Consider the following 21573-nt stretch of genomic DNA (forward strand, 5'->3'; position numbering starts at 1 on the left):
GAGCAAATAATAAAGCAAGCAAATATTTACTGCTATGTTGTGATACAGAATCACTTTATAATAGTTATTATTGGGGAACATCTATGCATCAGAATTCATGGAATAAGCCATATAAACACTAAGTTTTATCTGTAATAAAACTTGGTGCAATACAGTTTAAATGATGCTCAGTAAATGTTATTAATAACTTATACTTTTTAACTTAAATATAACCAAGGATATGTCTCCCTGAAATATTTTGCTCAACATGAAACATTCCTCATCAATCCATCCGTTCATATATACGAATCATTCCTCAGTGTCTGTATCTTTTTTTTAAATCTAATCCCTTTATAATGCACAACTTAACAGTGAAGTATATCCAATTTCCTAGAATAACTAGGAAACCTCGTATGGGAAAGCTCATCTAGAATTCTATATAAAGGGACAGAAAAAGAAAAGTATCAGGATCTATAAAATCTGAAAAGAAATACAAAAGAGGTACTCTAGAGATGAAGCTGATGCAAACCACTCATTTCATAGATAAGAAACAAGCTTAATGTAAAGTGTTTCTCCAAGGATGAATGTGGTTAACCAGGGTAGATGACCTCACTGCTGGATCTCCAAGAAGATGGAAGAAGATACGCTCCAGGAGGGAAATAAACTTTGCAGGATTAATTCACGGGAGAGCTGTTTCAGAAACCCCATACTTAAGTCCTCTAGATGGAACAGGATAAAACCAACAATACGTGAAGAATTTCCCAAAAGAGAAGGGTAAGGGGGAGCAAGATAATACCATGATATACTACTTATACCCTAAACATAGATTTTCAAAAAGAGTTTAAGACTCACAAATTAAAGGTGTTGGCAAGAAATTGTGAAGTCTTTCTTTATAGGAGATTTTCTTTTTTCTAAGATTGAGTGACTAACAAATTTTTCTTTCAGTAGAAGGCAGAAACTGCCATGAGATTTAAGTTGGCTGACGGGACTGAGGAAATACGGGTTTAAAAACAGCAGAAAATTAAAACTAGGGAATAGAATAAAACAGATAACTTAGAAGTTATACCGGACAGCCAATCATTTCTATTTCTGTTTTTGGTGGTTCTTACAGACTTGATATGGGCCTTGTCTTAAGGAAACACGGTGCCCTGAATCTAAAGACTAAAGGTGGTGGAACTTTTAAGCTATTAAGATGATCCTGAAACCAACAGGGACAGGTATGGTATTGGTACTAGTGGGAACTTCAATAGCCACAAGACTGGGGAAGTCAAATACTGACCAATTATATCAAACTCACCTGGGGAACAACCTAAGTCAAAATTACCAGGGTAGCTAAAAGCTGAGAAATGAACTAGGTGGCAGCTACAACTGCTGAACAAACCTGTCTTGCCATAGCAGAGAAATATGAGAAGGCTCTCTCACAGCCATGTAAAGATTCAGGAGTGCTAAAAGCATGCGTGCCCCTCCACCCCCAAAATAAGCTCCTCCCTAAATGAAGGTAACTGGGAATCTGCAAGTTTTGTTCTTTCCTGCACAAGTAACGATTTCCCCTTATTCAAATAAAATGAAGGATGTATCTAGAAATCTGATCATTTTTTTCCATGAGTGGTCTAGTTTAGAACTAAGGCTGGTCAGACAGGGAAATGTTCCAGGAACCATGAAGAGTAAGAGTATAAAAGGATCCTCCAGGGTTTTCTTGATAAGGAACGTCCTTCAAATTTCCACAAGAAAGTCTGCAGCATAATGCCTTTCAAGATTAATGGCAAGGATGATTTGGTTATGGTTTTACTTGAGGGTGGACATAAGTTCCACTGACTCGGTAGACTTTCCACTAAGATCAAAGCTACTGTTATCTATAATTCTAAGTTAGCTGGGACTCTTTACTAATAACATTTTGAAAGACTTAATACCCACATATCACAAGCTACTCTCCTCTTAGTATGCAGAGAACAATCAAGATTAGTCAAAAGGATTAAGGATGTATACAGGGAGAAACATATGTAAGCAGTACAATCAAGAAAGATAAAAAGCCATGTTGCAACAATAAACTGGTATCTTCTGGGACTAGATAGCATATTAACAGCTAAATGTACTTCACTGCTTAGAGATTTAGTAATACTTCAGATATTGTTATAGAGTAGAAAAACAAGAACTTCCTTATTTGTGACCTTCTAAAATTGCTCTACCCAAAATTAAAATGACCAACCATAACAAAAGGCCATCATACATGGTATTTTTAAGTTTTATATTTCCTTCTACAAATCTCGTGAACTTACAAGATCTTGTCGTTCTGTCATGCTCATCTTCTCTACTATTGACCAGAACCAACGCTTGAACTGAAGAAGTTTCTCAGCATTTTCTCCTAAGAATGAAAAATGTAAATAAAATATACTGTATCAGTTATTATCTATAAAATATTATTAATCTTATAGGATACAAGATTAAAACATTAAAACTGGGGGGGTCTAATTCCTAATAAAGGAAATTAACAGTATTTGCATAATGTAAAACCTCTGTAGTTCATTAGTCAATCCTGACTCAATATGACCAAAACAAGACAAACCACCTGCCTCAAAATTGATATTCACATGACTTTAATCTTATCTGTATGTCATTATTCTTAGGACCTCAAGAAATGAAGATTCTCATTCATTCACTGGGTAGGGAATGCAGAGAGGGGAGACCAGAGATTCTGCATATCTAAAATGATTTCAGATGATGCCCATGCTGCTGATCTGAGGATCACACTTGGAGTGGCAAGACCTTAGGCAGTTTCTTTGGATACTTTGTTTTCCTTCCTAAATTTTTGGTTTGTACATGAGACAAATTCTTACTAGTATTAAAAACTGTATTACAAGTAACACAAAAACTATTACAATATATAATTTGGCTAAAGCTGCTTACAAAATAGGAAAAATAAAGAAAAAAAAAAAACTGTACCTTTGTGTACATAATAATCTTAGACTATAGGTATAATGCTTTCAGAGAACTTCTTGGAGCTTCTAATGTATAGTCACAGCTAAAAAGCCTATTCCTAGACCATAGGACTTTCAAAAGAAAGAACTGCAGCCAAACACTGGAGATAAAGGTTTTTCTTCCAAGAGAATTATCATTACCACTCCTTATTCCTCCTAGATTCTCCACGTGTTTGTGTGCTACTGTGTTTTTAGAAGTATGATTTGGGTCCAGCTCTATAAAGCAATCATCATACAAATTCTTTCATTAGGGAGTTTAAGCAACATGAATCAGAAAAGCCGGGAGTTGTCATATGTATTCCTTTTTCTTTTGTGAGATGGAGTCTCACTCTGTTGCCAGGCTGGAGTGCAGTGACGTGATCTCGGCTCACTGCAACCTCTGCCTGCTGGGTTCAAGTGATTCTCCTGCCTCAGCCTCCCGAGTAGCTGGGACTAAAGGCACGCACCACCATGCCCAGCTAATTTTTATATTTTTAGTAGAGATGGGGTTTCACCATGTTGGCCAGGATGGTCTCAATCTCCTGCCCTGTGATCCGCCCACCTCGGCCTCCCAAAGTGCTGGGATTACAGGTGTGAGCCACCGCGCCCGGCCAGGGATTCCTTTTGCTTAATTAGTATATACAAATCCTTTTTTACACAGTTGTTCACCACGAAAAATTTTTGTTTGTATTCCTATTTTTTGAAACCTAGAAAAATTAAGCAGTAAGAAGAGTTAATAACCTAATACTAAGCCATCAAAATACTATTTAGTTCAAACATCTTTTAAAACAATGTAAAAAAATTTTTTTAATGCTTAAATAATACCAAATTCCCAAGCCCTATAAATAGGTCTAAGAAGCAGAAACTCAGAAAATGCTGACTGACCTATCTATATAGTTCATTCTTTCAACATTTTTTAAAATGTCCTACCTGATTCATCATTGAAGGAGGTAAAACTGATCAGCATTTGCACATTGACTTCACCGCAGCCATTTACCAGAAGCCTAAAATCTTCTGCCGTTAAATCTTCTAATGAATTTTTTGGAAGCACATCTAGTAGACCTTTCCTCATTGCCTAGAGAATTTCAGAAACAATACTTCATTTTCCATGTAACATTTATATTAAAGCACAATTAACTAATTTTAGCAGTCTTTTCTAAGAATGTTAGTTCCCATTTTAAACCAGAGAGCAAACAAAATTCAGTCCTGTATTTTTTAAGATTCAAAAGAGAGACAGGAAGTGGGGAGGAAAGGCATAGTGAATAAAGCTATAGGTTCAAAAGTGAAGTAGTATTATATACCAGTGGCTAACAAATAATTTTTAAAATTATGTTAATAACAAACAGGCTAGTCATTAAGAATAGCTTCAATCTGTCAAAAGTGCTATCCTGTCAGCATCTTAGGAAAGATACAGTGACAACAATAAATCTCCCAGACACAAACCCAAAAGCTAGAGGCTTACTGAGAAATTACCATGTGTCAGGAATTGTTCTGAGTATCTTATCTAATTCAATTTAATCTTATCCTCATTTTGAAAAGGAGGGAATCAAGGCACAAAAAACTTAATTTGGTAACATCATACAGCTAGAGGGTGGTAGAGCCATGATCTGAACTTTGACAGTATGACTCCAAAGACTACAAAATTATTGTAGCACAAGAATCAGAAACACTCACCACCACCAGTCATAAATCTAAATAAACATTTTACCAGCCGGGCGCAGTGGCTCACACATGTAATCCCAGCACTTTGGGAGCCCGAGGTGGGCAGATCACGAGGTTAAGAGACTATCCTGACCAACATGGTGAAACCCTGTCTCTACTAAAAACACAGAAATTGGCTGGGTGTGGAGGCGTGCGCCTGTAGCCCCAGCTATTCAGGAGGCTGAGGCAGGAGAACTGAACCCAGGAGGTGGAGGTTGCAGTGAGCCAAGATCACACCACTGCACTCCAGCCTGGTGACAGAGCAAGATTTATTTCAAGAAAAACAAAAAAACATTTTACTCTGGATGGCGAACAAATTAACATAGTAGGATTGATGTTACTCTTTAGAAGGGTCTGACTTTAGGGTTGGGGTTGGCATTGGCTAGTGTCTGAGAACTTGCTTTTTGGAATGTTCTAATATTACTAACTGACAGGGCTGGCGGAGCTACGAACCATGCTGTATCAGACTACCTAGACTATTTGTGCAAACAATACAGTTCAAGATGAATATATGCTTTCTTCAGGGATTCTGGAATTTCAGTAATCATGGCTGGCTGTGCAGTCAGAAAATGCCCATGGAACTAGCCTCCAATGAACACAGAGCTCTGACTCCAAAGTGGGCTTCCCTAAGCACAAATAATATATACATGACGATACATCTCACTGGTGGAAGAAGTGCATTCTCTGAAATAGCTCATGCCCCTCCTTGAGAGAGAACTCTGAAAGCCTGCACCTGGATTCCTCTGCTGCCTAATGTTTTTCTTCCTGCTGTGGGTCCTTTTGCTACAATAAACAATAACTATTAAGTACAACTGCTTCTGGGTCCTGTGAGTTCTTTTAGCAGGTTACCCATAGTAGCTTTGGTTAAAAAAAAAAAAAAGAACAAAAAAGAAAAAAAAAAAAAAGAAACAAAGGTATTTGTGGTAACAAAATGATTATTTTAGGGTCCTACCACTAACACAGAAGGACAAAGGACTATCTGACCAGAATCTAAGAGATGGAAACATTTTAGTACAAAAAAGCAAAGCCTTTGTACCTCTCAGTCTGTCTCACTAACTACCACTAAAACAGGACCCTAAAACAGTCATTTTGGTACCACAAGCCCCTTTTCCACACTTTTGTTTGCCAAAACTACTTTCTCACCATGACATGGTTTTTCCAAGTAGTATTATCAAAAAGTATTATTCCAAGTAGTATTATCAAAAAGTATTATTCCAAGTAGTATTATCAAAAAGTACTTGGTTTGGATTCTTAAATTTAGGTGTAATTTACATGGTAAATAAATTCATTTTGGTTTAAAAAACTTGGCCTTTTATAAACAAGCTGAATACACTTTGCTAGTTTACCACACATTAATACACAGATAGCTTCATCAGATCATACAACACTTTAAAGAAAACACTTACATGTAAGGGCTGTTCTGCAACTACCAACATTCTGTGTTCTGCGTATTTCCGCACATACTCATACACATTCTGGGGAGTGACGGGTATATTTACACCATTAGGAATGAGTTCAACCTGTGAAAAATTTACCAGTGCTATTTAAAGGCAATTTTGTCAAAGCAGTAAAATATCAACAGTGTAAAACTAGTTCCTAAAATTTTAAAATATAAAGACAATTCTTTATTTAACCATAATCTAAGAGATGGAAACATTTTAGGCCAAAAGAAAGTACAAGCCCTTCTACCTCAGTCTGTCTCACTAACTCTTGATCCATCTTTATCTACTACAGTATCTATTTCTTCTATGTATACACACATTCATCTCTTTCAGTCCCTAACTAAACTATCTATACATAAGACAAGCACAGCAGTTTAGCCAAATTCTCTTGCCAGATTCAGAAAAGTATATATTTGCTTTACCTGTCCTCCACCTTCTTCTTTACATAGGTCAATTGCAAATGCCAAATCCATTGCTGAGAAAACAGCATCAGCATCTGAACTCTGAGAAGCAAGGATTAGTTGCCGCAAACTCTCATACATTACAGGGTCAAAAAAAGCAAAATCATGCCAATTGACCTAAAAAAGTAATCATATGAGACTCAGTTATGAAAGGAACAACATCTTCGTTCAATTAATTAGTAAATTAAAATAATATGATACAGAATTTTATCTAATTTGAAGATATGCTAATAAATTTCCCACTGGGTATATTACTGTTTAAGGAGGTACGTTTAATACATTTTTGGCTCTGACAATATTTGCTTTTCAAAGTATAAGTGTTATATTTTGAAAAAACAAAACGAAAGCATAATAGTTTTAAGTTCTACAACCGCAAAACTTTGCACTACTTATCAAACACTAATTATAGGAGCAGCTGGCTGTGAACTTAATATATACCTTATTCTTGATAATAACATAATATAATTAAATCCAGATGATAAATCTGATGCTCAAGGAAATTTAGTAACTTGCCCCCAAGGTCACTTTATTGAGTTAAACCTGAGTCTATCTGATTCATGAGCTGTTACTAACTCCTGCTGAAGACTCAATAGATCAAAAATTTTATGTTGTCAAGCTTTGAGTCTAGTTCTTTAAAGAAGAACACTTTAGCCAAACACATTAAGAATTTAATAGGGTCAGAGTTGAAAAGAAAAACATCATATTCTTGTACTAATAGAAATTACTCATCAGTAGGTCTGATTAAAGAGATTAGGAGACTAAGCTTTAATACAATGCTTATTTATCAAATGTGTGACATGTACCTCTGGAAAAAGACTATAAAATAAATCCTCAAAGCCTCAGTGACGTGATGACTCACACCTGTAATCCCAGCATTTTGGGAGGCCGAGGTGGAGGAATCATTTGAAGTCAGGAGTTCAAGAACAGCCTGGTCAACATGGTGAAACTCCATCTCTACTAAAAATACAAAAATTAGCTAGGTGTGGTTATATGCGCCCGTAGTCCCAGCTACTTGGGAGGCTGACAGGAGAACTGCTTGAACCTAGGAGATGAGGTTTACAGTGAGCTGAGATCACACCACTACACTCCAGCATGGGCAACGGAGTGGGACTCCATCTCAAAAAAAGAAGCTGTTGATAGGTTCTTAGCTGCAACTTTGACATGACAAACAGCAAGTTCTCAAATAACATTTCATTAGAATGTTGATAAGAAAAAATGGGTTTCATTATACATCATTTCAATTAAAGTTGCAGTTTCCAAGAACCTATCGATGATAGTTAAGAACTTAATCCCAGCTACTCAGGAGATTAAGGTATGAGAATCACTTGAACCTGGGAAGCATAGGTTGCAGTGAGCCAAGATCACGCCACTGCATTCCAGCCTGGGTAACAGAGTGTTAAAAAAAAAAAAAAAAAAAACCCAAGTTTGTCTATTCCATTTATTTTGTGTCACATAATTTCTCCAAATATTTTTAGGAATGTAGGCAGTTCTGTTTTAAATCAAAAGCTGAGAAATTAGCATTGTATATTAATTTAGAGCAAACGGTTTTTCTTTTCCCCCTGCCATCACAAAGGGAAGTGCAGGCTATCAAACTATCAAAACACATAAAGAAGTTAATTCCATCACCCAGAGATCAGTATTGAGCATGCTGTATTGTACTGCTTACATTCTTTGGCTACTCCCATGTGCTTCTTATATGTATTTTTGAAGTTGAAATGTTTTTTTTTTTTTTTTGAGATAGGGTCTCCCTCTGTCAGCCAGGCTGGAGTGCAGTGGTGCAATCATGCCCCATGGAAGCCTCAAACTCCTGGGCTCAAGCGGATCCTCCCACCTCAGTCTCCCAAGTGTAGCTGGGACCACAGATGCATGCCACCACATTCAGCTAACTTTTAAAATTTCTGGTAGAGACAGGGTCTCATATGTTGCCCAGGTTGGTCTCAAACTCCTGAGCTCAAGAGATCCTTCTGCCTTGGCCTCCCAAAGTGTTGGGATTACAGGTGTCAGGCATGAGCCACTGTGTTTGGCCTGGAAGGCTCTTTTCAATGCTACTACCTACAATTTACTGAGCATTTACTATTTGCCAGGTGTTTACAATGTTGTGTTTTTTACCAATTTACAAATTGGGAAGCATGGCAGAAATGTCAACATATTTGTTTGCAACAGGATGTAGGCCTGTCAGACCTCCAATGCCACCTGTGTTATCCACTCTGCTATGCCATCTCCCCACAGTCTTTTCCTGTCTCAGTAATTTATTATTTTTATTGACCATAATTGTTTAATTAAATGTTTTACAGTTATTTGCAATGGCTGCAATGCTTTAAGATTTAATAGTACATGAATGCTACGAACAGTATGCTAACATTTTGATTATTTTATAAAAGAAGATTTTTGCAATTGTGAATGCAACTGGGTTCATCAAAATCACTTACTTTTCTACCAAGCAATACTTTAATTACATGTCTATTCAATGTGATAGGACATAGTTCATTCTGTAACAGACATAGTCCAAGAATCCTAAAAATAAAGACAGAGAAATAAGATTTAAATAATTCTAGAATAATATGCCCCCCACACATAAATATACATATTAATATTTTGAGAAGTTCTCTACAGCCCCATTTCTATCCAGTATAAAGTACAGCATATATACTTTAAAAAAAAAAAAAAAAACAGGAACACCAGGCTGAGAGTGTTTTGTTTTTGAGACAGGGTCTCACTCTGTCACCCAGGCTGAAGTGCAGTGGCACAGTCACGGTGGCTCCAACCTCCCTGGGCTCTACCCCAGCCTCTCAAGTATCTGAGACCACAGGTGCGCACCACCATGCTGGCTAATTTTTTTTGCATTTTTAGTAGAGATGGGGTTTTGCCATGTTGCCCAGGCAGGTCTCCAACTCCTGGGCTCAGGTGATCCTCCTGCCTTGGTCTCCCAAAGTGCTGAAATTACAGATGTGAGCCACCATACCCAGCCTACATACATTTTAAAACAAATATATTTTAGAAAATATCATAAGTTGAAATCTTTTTAAAAATTCAAACACAAGATTAGAGTTCTTTTACCTGCCAATGTTTCTGAAACAATTCAACCTTGCTTCTGTGTTCTTGCCAGGCCTTGGAGTATAAAATCCTCTTTTTCCAGGTTGGTAAAACAAAGGGGCATTGTCATCACCATCGTCTGTATCATCTAAATCCATATCTACTACACTTCGACTGGAGCCATGACGCTTTCGGTTTTCCTGCTAACAGAGAATATCAGAGAGTAAGCCTCAAGATTCATTGAAAAAACAAAAAGTATTAAATGGTCCTCTGAAATCATTCAAATCAAATCAGGTAGGAAGAGCAACATAAATATTGAAATGTATGTGTGTAACAAAATTAAAGGTAAATAAACTCTTAATTTGCTCTTTCAGAATGTGACTTACAAAGCTTGTGTATTATTAAGCCTTTAACGTCTCTCTATTGTTAAAATAAAGGCATTTAATGAAACTCGGGTAAGCTTCTTTCCACTTGATACAGAATTCTTTCATCACTTTGATGAGTTTGCATTTTGGCCTCCATACTTTCTAGTGAGAAATCCACCGTCTTTCAAATCACTGTTTCCCTATAGGTAAAGAACCATTCTTTGGCTGCTTTCAGGAATATTTATTTATTTTACAGAACTCTGATTATAATGTATCTGGACATGGTTTTCTTTCAGTTTATTCTGTTGAGTTCACTGACTCTTGAATCTGGAAATCTATGTTTTTTACCAAATTTAGGAAGTGTTCAGCCATGATTTATTTCTTCAAATATTTTTTCTATAGCAGTTTCTTCTATTCCCCTGAGTAGTGACATAAATGTTAGATCATTTGAAGCTGCCCCACAGGTCTCCCTGAAACGGTCCTTTTGTTTTAAATATTTTCTCCTATCTTTTCTTCAGAAGGGGTAATTTCCATCTATCTTCAAGCTGACTGACACTTTCCTGACACCTTCATTCAGCTACTCACCCATCCTGTGATTTTTTTTCTTTCAAACGTTGCACTTTTAATTCTAAAAATATCCCTTTGTTCTCTCTTGAAGTTCCAATGTGTCTGCTGAGAACCTCTATCTTTCCATTCACTAGTGTTCACCTTCATCTTGCAGAACATGGGATACAGTCTTTGATAATCCCAACAAGTCAGTCATCTCATGGACCATCTATTGGTTCTTTTCCTGGGAGAGGTGGGTCAGTCTTTCCAGGCTCTTTGTATGCTGAATAATTTTAGAGTGTATCTAGACATTGTGAATGACTTAGTTGTGAAAGCTCTGAGTCTTATTAAATTAATGTGAATTTGGTAGGCAATCAACCTAGTTAGGTTCCAATTGAAGTCTCATCTTCTATGTGCAACTGTTTCAATGCCAACTAAAAAGCCTCCCTTACACTATATGTCACTTGTTTTTGCAATGTTGGCACCAGCAACTTCTTTAAAGAATGACTCCTAGGAGTCTATAGTCTTTTCCTCTCTGCTCTTCAATTTGTTACATTTCCAAAGTAAAGCTTAATTTAGGCTGTGCTCAAATGGATGCTAACCAATGAGTGGGATTATACTGAGGCCTAACTAAGCCAATCTTACTATTTGATTCTATGCATGACACCAATATATTTGTCTTTGCTTCTTTTTTTTTTTTTTTTGAGACGGAGTTTCGCTCGTTACCCAGGCTGGAGTGCAATGGCGCGATCTTGGCTCACCGCAACCTCCGCCTCCTGGGTTCAGGCAATTCTCCTGCCTCAGCCTCCTGAGTAGCTGGGATTACAGGCACGCGCCACCATGCCCAGCTAATGTTTTGTGTTAGTAGAGACGGGGTTTCACCATGTTGACCAGGATGGTCTCGATCTCTTGACTTCGTGATCCACCCGCCTCGGCCTCCCAAAGTGCTGGGATTACAGGCTTGAGCCACCGCACCCGGCCTGTCTTTGCTTCTGTCTCTGTACTGTAAACATTCATTTTATTTATAAAGACATAGTTTCTTCAGAAATTCAGCTTTCACCCCCTTTAAATTTTCTTATAATTTAAATTCTGTGATTATTGGCACATAAACAAAATGTTCCTTACCTGTACCTTTTCTGAGGAGTCTATTAATCCAAGATCCAGGATACTATCAGCTCCATTTTCCCTAAAAACAAAAAGCCTTTCACATTCCAGATAATGGAGACTTCTAGAATTTAGTGTATAATTTAAATTTAAAAGGAGAAAATACATTCAAGTTTTGAAGTCAATAAATACCCAATGCACCCACTAGTACTAATGCAGTAGGAGTAGAGAAGTTGGTAATGCAAATCTTTAAAAAAGTCTGTTACTAGATGCTACATGTATGATTCAAGATAATGGACTAAAGGCTACCTGACTAAATGAATGTAGTCTTCATGGGGTGCTGGAACACTTCTACAATGCTCAGAGGGAGCAATGTAGAGGAACAGAAAAATGTTCAGAAAGCAATGCAATAGGAATAAAATTCTCTAGTGAATTTAATGATTCTAGAATACTAATAAATTCACTGTTTACTCCATAAAGCCAGGTGAAAGCCGTCAATATTGTATACTGGTTGCATTCAACAGAAAACATGACTAAATATGCAACTCTTACATATATTCACCAAAATCTTTTTACCAATGCACATTGTTCTTGAATTTTCTATAATGGAATAAGCTATACCAGTGTGCTGTAGCTCCAGAGACAGGGCAGAAGAATAAACAGACAGTACATAAAATCCAGAGAAGAAAAGTAGGAGCAAAGCAAATAAAACACATTTCTCTCAACAGTCTTTGGCTTGGACCATTAAAAGGCTGTGGAAGTGGCTGTTTAGCTCTAGTGCCCAGCCTACCAGCTTATACATCTCTAGGACTGTATCTACTCTAAATTCCTAACTCAAAATCATGATTAGGAAGAAAAAAATACAAATTTTCATCTAAAATAATAAACACTTGGAAACTGGGTATCAAAGTAGCCCCAGGATAGAAGCTATAGCATAAATGTGGCCACTTTCCTTTTTTTTGAGACAGTCTCGCTCTGTCACCCAGGCTGGAGTGCAGTGGCATGGCTCAGCTCAGCTCACTACAACCTCCATCTCCCGGGTTCAAGCAATTCTCCCTGCCTCAGCCTCCTGAGTAGCTGGGATTACAGGTGCCTGCCACTACGCCCAGCTAATTTTTTTTATTTTTTTAGTAGAGACAGGGTTTTGCCATGTTGGCCAGGCTGGTCTTGAACTCCTGACCTCAGGTGATCTGCTCGCCTTGACCTCCCAAAGTGCTGGGTTACAGGCGCAAGCCACTGTGACCAGCCTTATCTTCCTAAAGTCACTTTTACCTATCACCTTAGAAAAAGGGATATGTAATGTTAGATATTTTTTAGATTTTATATTAAATTCATACTTTACAGAACAGAAAGCAAAAACTTGCATGAATTTTTAAGATAAATCAGGACGCCTAAAAGAAATTCATAGTTATGACAAGAACTCAGGTATAATGTGGCCTTTGCCATGAGGGTATTCTGATAAGTGAATTTGAGATGTCCTTCTTTCAAGTAATTTCTAAATAACCTGTAACTACTAAAACCCTACCTTTCTAATACATGAGAAGAAACTAAGCTGTCTTACTAACAGAATTTAAGCAATCATTTAAAAATACGTTAAAAAATTTTTTTACAGTAAAACTACATTTAAAGTCTTACACTTTATGATATAAATTTTAAGATATGATGGCACCCACATAATGAAAATAAGTAGTTGACGTTTAAACTGAAATGCCTCCCCAATTGTACACACCGTCCATGTGCAATAATGAGTTCCATGGCCTCATCCACTCTTGCTCTCAGAGAATCTTCACTTGCTAGAAGGAGAAGCAGTTGAGCTGGGGATAATTCCAACAGCATGCCAGTGATTTTACTTGCAAATGCCTATAAATGATGAACAAATGTTATTTGACTACTCTCTAAAACCTCTTGTCTAATTACATCTATAATCTTTTATTTTAAAAAAATAAAAAGAAAAAAATATAAGAAACTTGGGTAACAAATACAAAAATTTCAGAACCAGTAAGGTCTTTTATGAAACTGGAAGATCAATTATAGAGAACTCTGGCAGGGAATAAACAGTCCATGCACTACCACAATCTTGTTAAGGCTACTTATAATATTTGTATGACAAGTTTTTTTTTTTTTTTAAAGTTTTAAATCTCTGAGTTAAACATACATATACGTAACTTCTTTTTTTTTTCTTCTTCATTAGAGAGCCAGAAATATCTTTTATTTAGGGTAGAAAAAAAGAAGGGGGTAGGGAAGAGAAAAAGATACCTATGTTTAAGGCTGATGACTTACTGCAAGAAATAATAGTTTTCTCTATTATTCTTTTGCTATAAAAAATATACACACTGTTATGCATAAAGACAAAAAACATAACTAATTTGTGTTTCATACTGTATAAAGGAAAACTCTCGAACATTCAAAATACAATTCTCCCTGCAATACTAAGCAGCATTAATGTGTTCCAACTATAGCTTGCTAACAGATAAAGTCTACTCCAAAAGTAGTAATAATTTGTTCAAATAAAGATACAAATAAATATAATGCACAGCAAATTCTTTAGCATGCAAGGAAGGTAGAATGGGTCCCAACCTAAGGTGGGTGGAGAAAAATAAAAATTCAAGCTATACAGTTATCCTCCAGTAAACACTGCCTTATTCCCTCCTAAGCTTCCTTCTTACTGCAGAACTAAAAACAGTCCTCAACCATGTGGTTTTGCCAGTAGCTGACAATTTTTTTTTAAACACCATCTTTAATTCAAAATCAAAAAAAATATCACAGCCAGTTAAGAGGTGACTAAGTACACAGTACGCACTGGTTGCATTGCTTGTACACGAGGATAAAGCCTCTCTCCAAGTGCCTGTCGATGTGCTGGCAAAGGTTCAGGATCATCGCTAGGATTCCCTTCAGAGGCTGGTCTAAAGGGCCTAGTGTCAATGGAAAGCTGTCTTCTAAAGTCTCTGTAAGAGAAAGAAAGCTATTATGACTTCACTTCCTTTGACTACCAAGTAAAAATATTAGCACGACTAGTAAAAAAGTTAGAAAACTAGAGCATATAAGTTAATAAGTTATGGTACTAAGATGGTAGAATGCTAAGACATTATCGTTGGGAAATAAAGATTATCTAGATCTTGTTATTTAATTTAGAAATTTTATTGTAAGGGAATAGGACCTTAATATATCAGATATCAAGAGTCCACACACAAATCTGGAAATCTTAGTCAAAAGTAAAGTGCAACCCATTCTAACAAGAAAACTTCAAAGATTTAAACAGCACAATCTGCCAAAATTAAGATTTTGTTTTGTTTTATGTTTTTGAGACAGAGTTTCGCTCTTATTACCCAGGCTGGAGTGCAATGGCATGATCGCAGGTCACTGCAACCTCCGTCTCGCAAGTTCAAAGGAGTCTCCTGCCTCAGCCTCCCAAGTAGCTGGGATTACAGGCATGCACCACCACACCTGGCTAATTTTGTATTTTTAGTAGAGACGGGGTTTCACCATGTTGGTCAGGCTGGTCTTGAACTCCTGACCTCAGATGATTCACACGCCTCGGCCTCCCAAAGTGCTGGGATTACAGGCATGAGCCACCACACCTGGCCTGAAAAATTAAGAATTTTAAGATAAATTTAGGAGAGAATGATATGAGTAAAAAACTTCAAACAATTAGGAACTTGAGTCAGATAAATTTAAAATGAATATAATTTCAATACAATTTCAACTGCCTTTAGGTTTTTAAAGCAGAATATTAGTTAAAAGACTATTCTTAGTTATTGCATTTTATTCTTAGTTACTACACATAAGTTCAAAATTAAAACTTTACTTTTCTAAAAAATCCGTAATTAAGATTCTTTCATTTACAGGCCTATCTCCAATTCATTCAAACAGGTGGTATTGAATAAAAGATACAAAATTTACCTATCCCGGTCCCTCCGAGAACCTGCTCTCAAGCCACTGCTCCTCCTCATTTCCCTTTCTCTCTCCCTTTCCCGATCTCTCTCTCCTCGGTTCCTTAATCTTTGCATCAAACCTAGAAGAAAATGAGAAATGTACTTTATTTAGATGAATGCAAATGCAACTACCTTAAATTTCAAAGTCAATGCAAAAAAATAACACAAATGTAAAAAAAAAAATGACAGCTAAAGATTATCCTTCCCTAGCATCTGTGTTGCTAACACCTTTCTCTCCCTATGGTTTTAAGGGTTAGAAGTGATTGTGTAGAATGTACCTGGCACATAATAGATGTTCACTCAGTATTTGTTAATGAATTTTCTTCCTTGTCATGTCAAAGCTGTGAAATAATATATAGCAACTGAGGTTATGATAGTGTCACTATAAATAATCCTGAAATTTCTTACATGATTAGAGTCATTTAAATATCCTCTGTTCTTAGTTTTTGGCATGAAAGTATTAAAGGCCGCCAGAATATTACCTATTATTATTTTAAAATTCCTAAGCCCAAGCTAGAGTATGGTTTCCAACAAGTGCACAAAAAAGATACTTTTGAAATGTTAGTTTCCCAGTTTCCTCATTCACATCTCCAAATTTCTTTTCATTGTAGTATTATAGAAAGTGAAATGGTGAAATTGATGAAAACCTAGGAACGCTTGGCGTTTTTTCACCCTCAATCCTTTCTACAACTCATTCAGCCTCTATCCACCTACAAGTCTGATAACTTCTGTTCCTACTCGATGTGAATCACCAGTTATCATCTCCTAAGCCTTTTGTAACATTCACAAATTTTAAATTTGGCTCACTGTAATCTTAAAACTTAGCTAAGGTTCCTAACCCTTAGCTGATCCTCAGTGAGGTAATAAGCTTGCACCAGGACTTTTTTTTTTAAAGTCTTGCTTAACAGTGAGCTTCATGACACAGTTGATTTACATTTGGTTGCCAAGTCCTTATCTCACTGGGGACCAGTAGCAAGTTTGGAAATCGTAATTTGAATACCACTGCTCTTAGAATAGCATCTTTTTTCTCAAATATCTGTGTGAGTTAAATATTGAAGTAAAAGAAATGCTGCAAATCGATTTGCTTGGTGAATTTTTATATCACCATGTATCTTACAACCTCTTACCCACCTCCCCCCACAACATGTAACAATTGAGATGAAAAACTAACTAGCATAATCATAAACATTTATCAAAATAAATGTGTCTGTAAAAGATCAAATTGCTGTCAATTAGAATAAACAAGATTAAATCAATCTAGAATAAAATTATTTTAAAATGTAAATTTATACACTCACACATATAATAATCCATGATTACCACTGTTGGTTGATGAACAAGGAAATAATTTTTATGACGCTTGTTATGTGTAGAGTACTTACTTGTATGGGTGCCTTTGTTGGCATTTTGGATACATTCTAGATTTGGCAATTTTTCATTTGACAAAAATGCTTGTGCAATGGCTGTATAAAAACTTCGTGCTACACCACTGCCCTCTCCTGGCTCATCCTTAAATGTGACTTTTACTCTGTGTACAGCCATTGGTGTAGTAGCACATCTTCGACCAAAGTGATTATTAAGCTGCCTCATAGTCTGTTGAATGAGAAGATCTCGATCCCGATCAACCTATTAAAGCATGTCAAGAAGTAATAAATTCAATGTTGGAAGATAGCTTGAATTTTTCTATGTAAAATCTGAAAATCTAGTTTTAGCTTTTTCTTGAGTTTAACTACAAAGTAATCGAAGTTCTCAGAAGCTTATCCATTACCAAATACAACACTTTAAAGCACACAAGACTGTCTTACAAATTAAATCAGAACAGAATTTAATGCAATTCTAACACTTGCTTTCAAAGGTCTACTGGAAAACAATAATCTGTTCAATTGTGGGATATACCAAAATACCAAATGGTCAGGGATGTTATAAAAAAAAAAAAAAAAAAAAAAACTAGAAAAAAACACAAATGAATTCCTTGATGACAAGTTAAGTGGGCAGGAGGCTGCAGGGGAATTAACCAAACTGGAAAAACTGTTTGCACCTTCTCTCACAAAGACACATATTCATTAATGAGTGTGTCTATCACCTACAGCTACATTAAGAGCCTCTGAAATCTAAGAGAAAGCCAACTTAGAAAAAATGAGCAAAACGTATTAACTGAGTTAAATATAACTATCCTAAATATATGAAATAATGTTTAACTTTGCTCAAAATAAGATAAATTCAAATTAAAACTATACTGAGGTGCTATTACTTACTTATCAGATTAGCAAAAATCTAGAAATTCAACAAGTGCTGGCAAGACTGTGAGGAATCAGGCATTCTCACATTGATAGTGAAAATGCAAAATTATGCAACCACCATGCAAAAGTATTCGTCAATGTCTAGCAAAATTATATGCACATGCTCTTTGACCCAGCAATTCCATGTCTAAGTATCTATCTCAGGGACACACTAGCCAAAAAAACCCACAAGGCCATTCATCACATTATCTGTAACAGCAAAACACTGGAAACAAGCTCAAATACCTAGTCAGTAAGGGACTGGCTACAAACCTGGGATAACAACCCAGGCTGCAGTATACTAAGCAGCTATAAAAGGAAGGTAACAACATCTCACATTTTCTCTGGGATATACTATTAACTGGGAAAAGCAAGATGGGATAAAATATATAGTATGTTTGGGTAGGTGAGAGGTGGTATGTAATTGATACATAATATGCTTATATTTTTTAAAAGGGAGGGAAGGAAATAAACTTTGAAAAAATGGTAAAAGACAGAATGGCAACTAGACTTATATCCATTCTAGTAGAGTTCACTTTGCCACACTGTAGATATTTTATATTGCTTACAAAATAAAACCAAAAAAGGAATCCCTAAAATCTGAAGACAAAATGAAACAAAAGGCCCTAATTATATAGAGCTGGTAGCAAAATCACACAAAGAATTACTTCAAGTGACTTTAAAACAAAATTATTTAATGGTGTATCTCTAACTGCATATGATCTAAGGACAAAAATCCACAAATAAACTACTTTGAATAACTATTTTGTTAGTGGTAGTGTTGATGTTATAATTCTTTTTAAGGGACAGAGTCTCTCACACTATGGTGCCCAGGCTGTCCTTGAATTCCTGGACTCAAGCGATGCTTCCAACTCAGATTCTAGTGATGTAATTCTAAGACTGCTTCTGTGTATGTTGGGCATTAAACCAAATGAGTAATTTGATTAATGTTGTTAAGTTGGATATTCAGTTTGAAAGAAAGGAGATAAAGATCTAAGAAGCAAGGCCAGGTGGGAGGCCAAGGCAGGTGGATCTCTTGAGGTCAGGACACCAGCCTGGCCAACATGGTAAAACCCTGTCTCTACTAAAAATACAAAAATTAGCCAGGAATGGTGGTGGGCACCTATAATCCCAGCTACTCAGGAGGCTGAGGCAGGAGTCTTGCTTGAACCTGGGAGGTGAAGGTTGGAATGAGCCAGTATCATGCTACTGTGCTATAGCCTGGGTGACAGAGCAAGACTCTGTCTCCAAAAAAAAAAAAAAAAAAAAAAAAGCAGCAAAAATAACAACCACCACCCTGTGGTCCGATTAAATCTTGGATCTGAATTGGGAGTATCAATATTAATTTCTTACTTGATTCAAAAAAAAAAAAAGAACAAATTAAAGTGCATTTCCAAACTGTATCAATTAAAAAGGCCTAGATACCGATCAACCCAGTAGCAACATGCAACCCTAGAGCACAGACTGTAATCTCAAAACACAATTTCCTACTAAAAGGAGTCAGGGCTACTTGAATAAATGGCTGAATTAAGGTCTGTGACAAAAAATGCACAAGATGAAACATACCAGAAAGTAAGAAAGTTATCAAAAATTATTGGGGTCATGTCAAAAGTACTCAGGAATCAAAATTGACTCAAGACTTCCACTAGCCAAAGAAGACATAATTTGAGCATCAATATGAATAATAGTCTCAATGGAATTAAACACATCAAAGAAGGTTTTATTTAGTGCATGCATAATGATACTTAAAAACTGAAACAAAAAAAAATTCATAGAGGATGCTAGGAAACCAAACTGCCAGAGAAAACCAGTATTCTAAATTTGGTGGTTACATTAAAAAAAAGCTTGGTGGTTAACATTTATTTTCTTTAAATTTTTAACTGTAAGTACATACCCCTAAGCAAAGCTATTATTATTTTGCATGTTTTAAAATTTATATAAATAGCATACTATAGGTATAGTATAAGAAAATCTAAATACCTTTACCTCTAGTGATAAATCTCTTGACTGCTGGTTTCTCAGTTTCTCCATTTCTCTACGGAACTTTGATTCTTTTACCTCAAAACCACCCAATTCAGTTAGGATCTTTAAAAAAAAAAAAAGAAAAGCATTACAGATTATTCTCTGAAATATGTGCTTATCAAACAGAATGGAATTTAAAGTGCACAAAATACATACCGATCCAGGTTCTGCTCCAACATCTTCCATGAATACCCTGCCGAACAATTCTAAAGAAAGGCGCCAACGTCCTAGGAGCATATCGTGGGAAATAACCATTCCCATAAAGCTACACTGTGGCCTGTAAGAAGTTTGGGTGGGGGGAATAATTTAGCCAATTTCAAAGACTGACTGGTTTTTGTACAACAGTAGTAACTTACTTTTTTTTTTTTTAATATTCTGAGTTCTTGACTTCTTTAAACTGTGTCCTGTCTACTACAGAACTTTTTCAGAGCTAGTTCCCTGCAGAACTTAGTATTTTTCCTCCCTTATTCCTTCTGTCTTCTACATATGAAAAAATCCCTGGGCTACGTTTGATCTTCATCTTTCATTTTCCCTCCTCTCCTTAAAGTCCAATGTCCATCTCCATCTAGCTGACTCCCAAATCCACCTCTAGTTCAAACTTTCAACATGAACCAATTTCCCTTTTTCAAACATATTCACATCAGTGATGTTCAATTCAACTTCAGCATGGATAACATTTCATATGGTTTCCTCACCACAATGATAGTTCTCCTGATTTCTTTTTTAGTAGTACCACCTCTCTCCCTACTGCCCAGACTTAAAGCAGAATTTTTTCTTCCTTCTGTTCCTTCAAAGTGATCAAGTCCATCTTAAGTTTCTCTTCCTTTCCATGTTGTCCTTTCTATCCCCAAAGCCAACATTCCGCCTCAGCACCTTTCCTTCAACTAACTGAAACTATTAATAATAACAAACAGCTTTCTAACTGGCCTCCCTACCTCTAATTCTCTCCAATCGGTTTCTGCACATTCTAACCATCTCAATTCAATCCATATTGCTTCTAGGAAGGTTGGGCCACCCAAGTCCACAATTCTCCCCTGCCTTATATGATTGTTAGACAATGTATATAAAATCTATCTTATTTTTAAGATACATTTATATAAGACAATGTATATAAAATGTATCTTATTTTCAAAACTAGTGTGTTAGCTCAAATCTAAGCAAAAAAATTATTATACCATGTAACCAAAAAATATAGAGTAAAATCATACAGAACCACAGTATAAACTAACAAATTTTTATTAGATAAGCAAAGAACCTACCTCTTATAAGAGAATTACAACCTTGGCAAAGGAGCACAGATAAGTGTGAATCACAAATCTACAAAGTTCTACTCTTTCTAATTATTCAATTTCCCCTTAGCTGAGCTGACAATAGCAAGTCTATAAATGGTAACTAGACATGGATATATATATATATATACTTTAACTCTGTATTGAACAATAAAAACAAAGGATCTTAGCAAATACCTGAAAGATGTAAGAGGTGGCCCTTCACTTTCGGTAAGTCCTATTTCTGCTAGTAAGCTACTTTTTAATTGTGCAGCAAGATCATGAGCAGATGGCCCTGGTTTTGAACTCTCAGCTTCTTCTGGTAGCACAGGCTGCTCTTCCCCTTCTTTTTTTTGCCGGTTTTGCATGTTCATTACATTTTTCAGATTGGCAGCATAAGACATTTTTGTTGGAAGAACCTATGAATATTTACATTTAAAAGTTACAAATTAAGGGGGAAAAAACTAATTAGATTTTGTCCTCAACT

General features: G+C 36.2%; 1 protein-coding gene and 1 long non-coding RNA gene across 12 annotated transcripts in view; one reads left to right on the forward strand and one right to left on the reverse strand.

Annotated features, from left to right (window-relative positions):
- Positions 1–5832, forward strand: part of LOC105719679 (uncharacterized) — a 29267-nt gene extending 23435 nt beyond the window's left edge. The window contains exons 4-5 of one of the 4 annotated variants that reach the window (XR_010345596.1): positions 1091–1196; positions 5069–5832. This is a non-coding gene — a long non-coding RNA (uncharacterized LOC105719679). Of the gene's footprint in view, positions 1–1090; positions 3284–5068 lie in introns of those variants that run through there. The other 3 variants (XR_010345597.1, XR_010345595.1, XR_001108023.3) reach the window with 3 other exon arrangements.
- UBR5 (ubiquitin protein ligase E3 component n-recognin 5) overlaps positions 1–21573 on the reverse strand; it is a 155230-nt gene that overhangs the window by 1045 nt on the left and 132612 nt on the right. For 3 of the 8 annotated variants that reach the window (XM_064384465.1, XM_064384466.1, XM_064384462.1), the window contains exons 45-58: positions 21285–21505; positions 19975–20095; positions 19777–19881; positions 16900–17143; positions 15486–15597; positions 14386–14530; positions 13315–13445; positions 11607–11667; positions 9595–9773; positions 8967–9051; positions 6499–6654; positions 6041–6154; positions 3864–4008; positions 2256–2341 (exon numbers count right to left, since the gene is read on the reverse strand). In XM_064384465.1, coding sequence (XP_064240535.1) covers positions 2256–2341; positions 3864–4008; positions 6041–6154; positions 6499–6654; positions 8967–9051; positions 9595–9773; positions 11607–11667; positions 13315–13445; positions 14386–14530; positions 15486–15597; positions 16900–17143; positions 19777–19881; positions 19975–20095; positions 21285–21505 — 1905 coding nt within the window. Of the gene's footprint in view, positions 1–2255; positions 2342–3863; positions 4009–6040; positions 6155–6498; positions 6655–8966; positions 9052–9594; positions 9774–11606; positions 11668–13314; positions 13446–14385; positions 14531–15485; positions 15598–16899; positions 17144–19776; positions 19882–19974; positions 20096–21284; positions 21506–21573 lie in introns of those variants that run through there. The other 5 variants (XM_021675740.2, XM_021675742.2, XM_021675739.2 and 2 more) reach the window with 4 other exon arrangements.

This window comes from Aotus nancymaae, unplaced genomic scaffold (assembly GCF_030222135.1).
Source record: "Aotus nancymaae isolate 86718 unplaced genomic scaffold, 86718_ANA_hifiasm-v0.15.2.pri h1tg000036l, whole genome shotgun sequence".
Taxonomy (NCBI): domain Eukaryota; kingdom Metazoa; phylum Chordata; class Mammalia; order Primates; family Aotidae; genus Aotus; species Aotus nancymaae.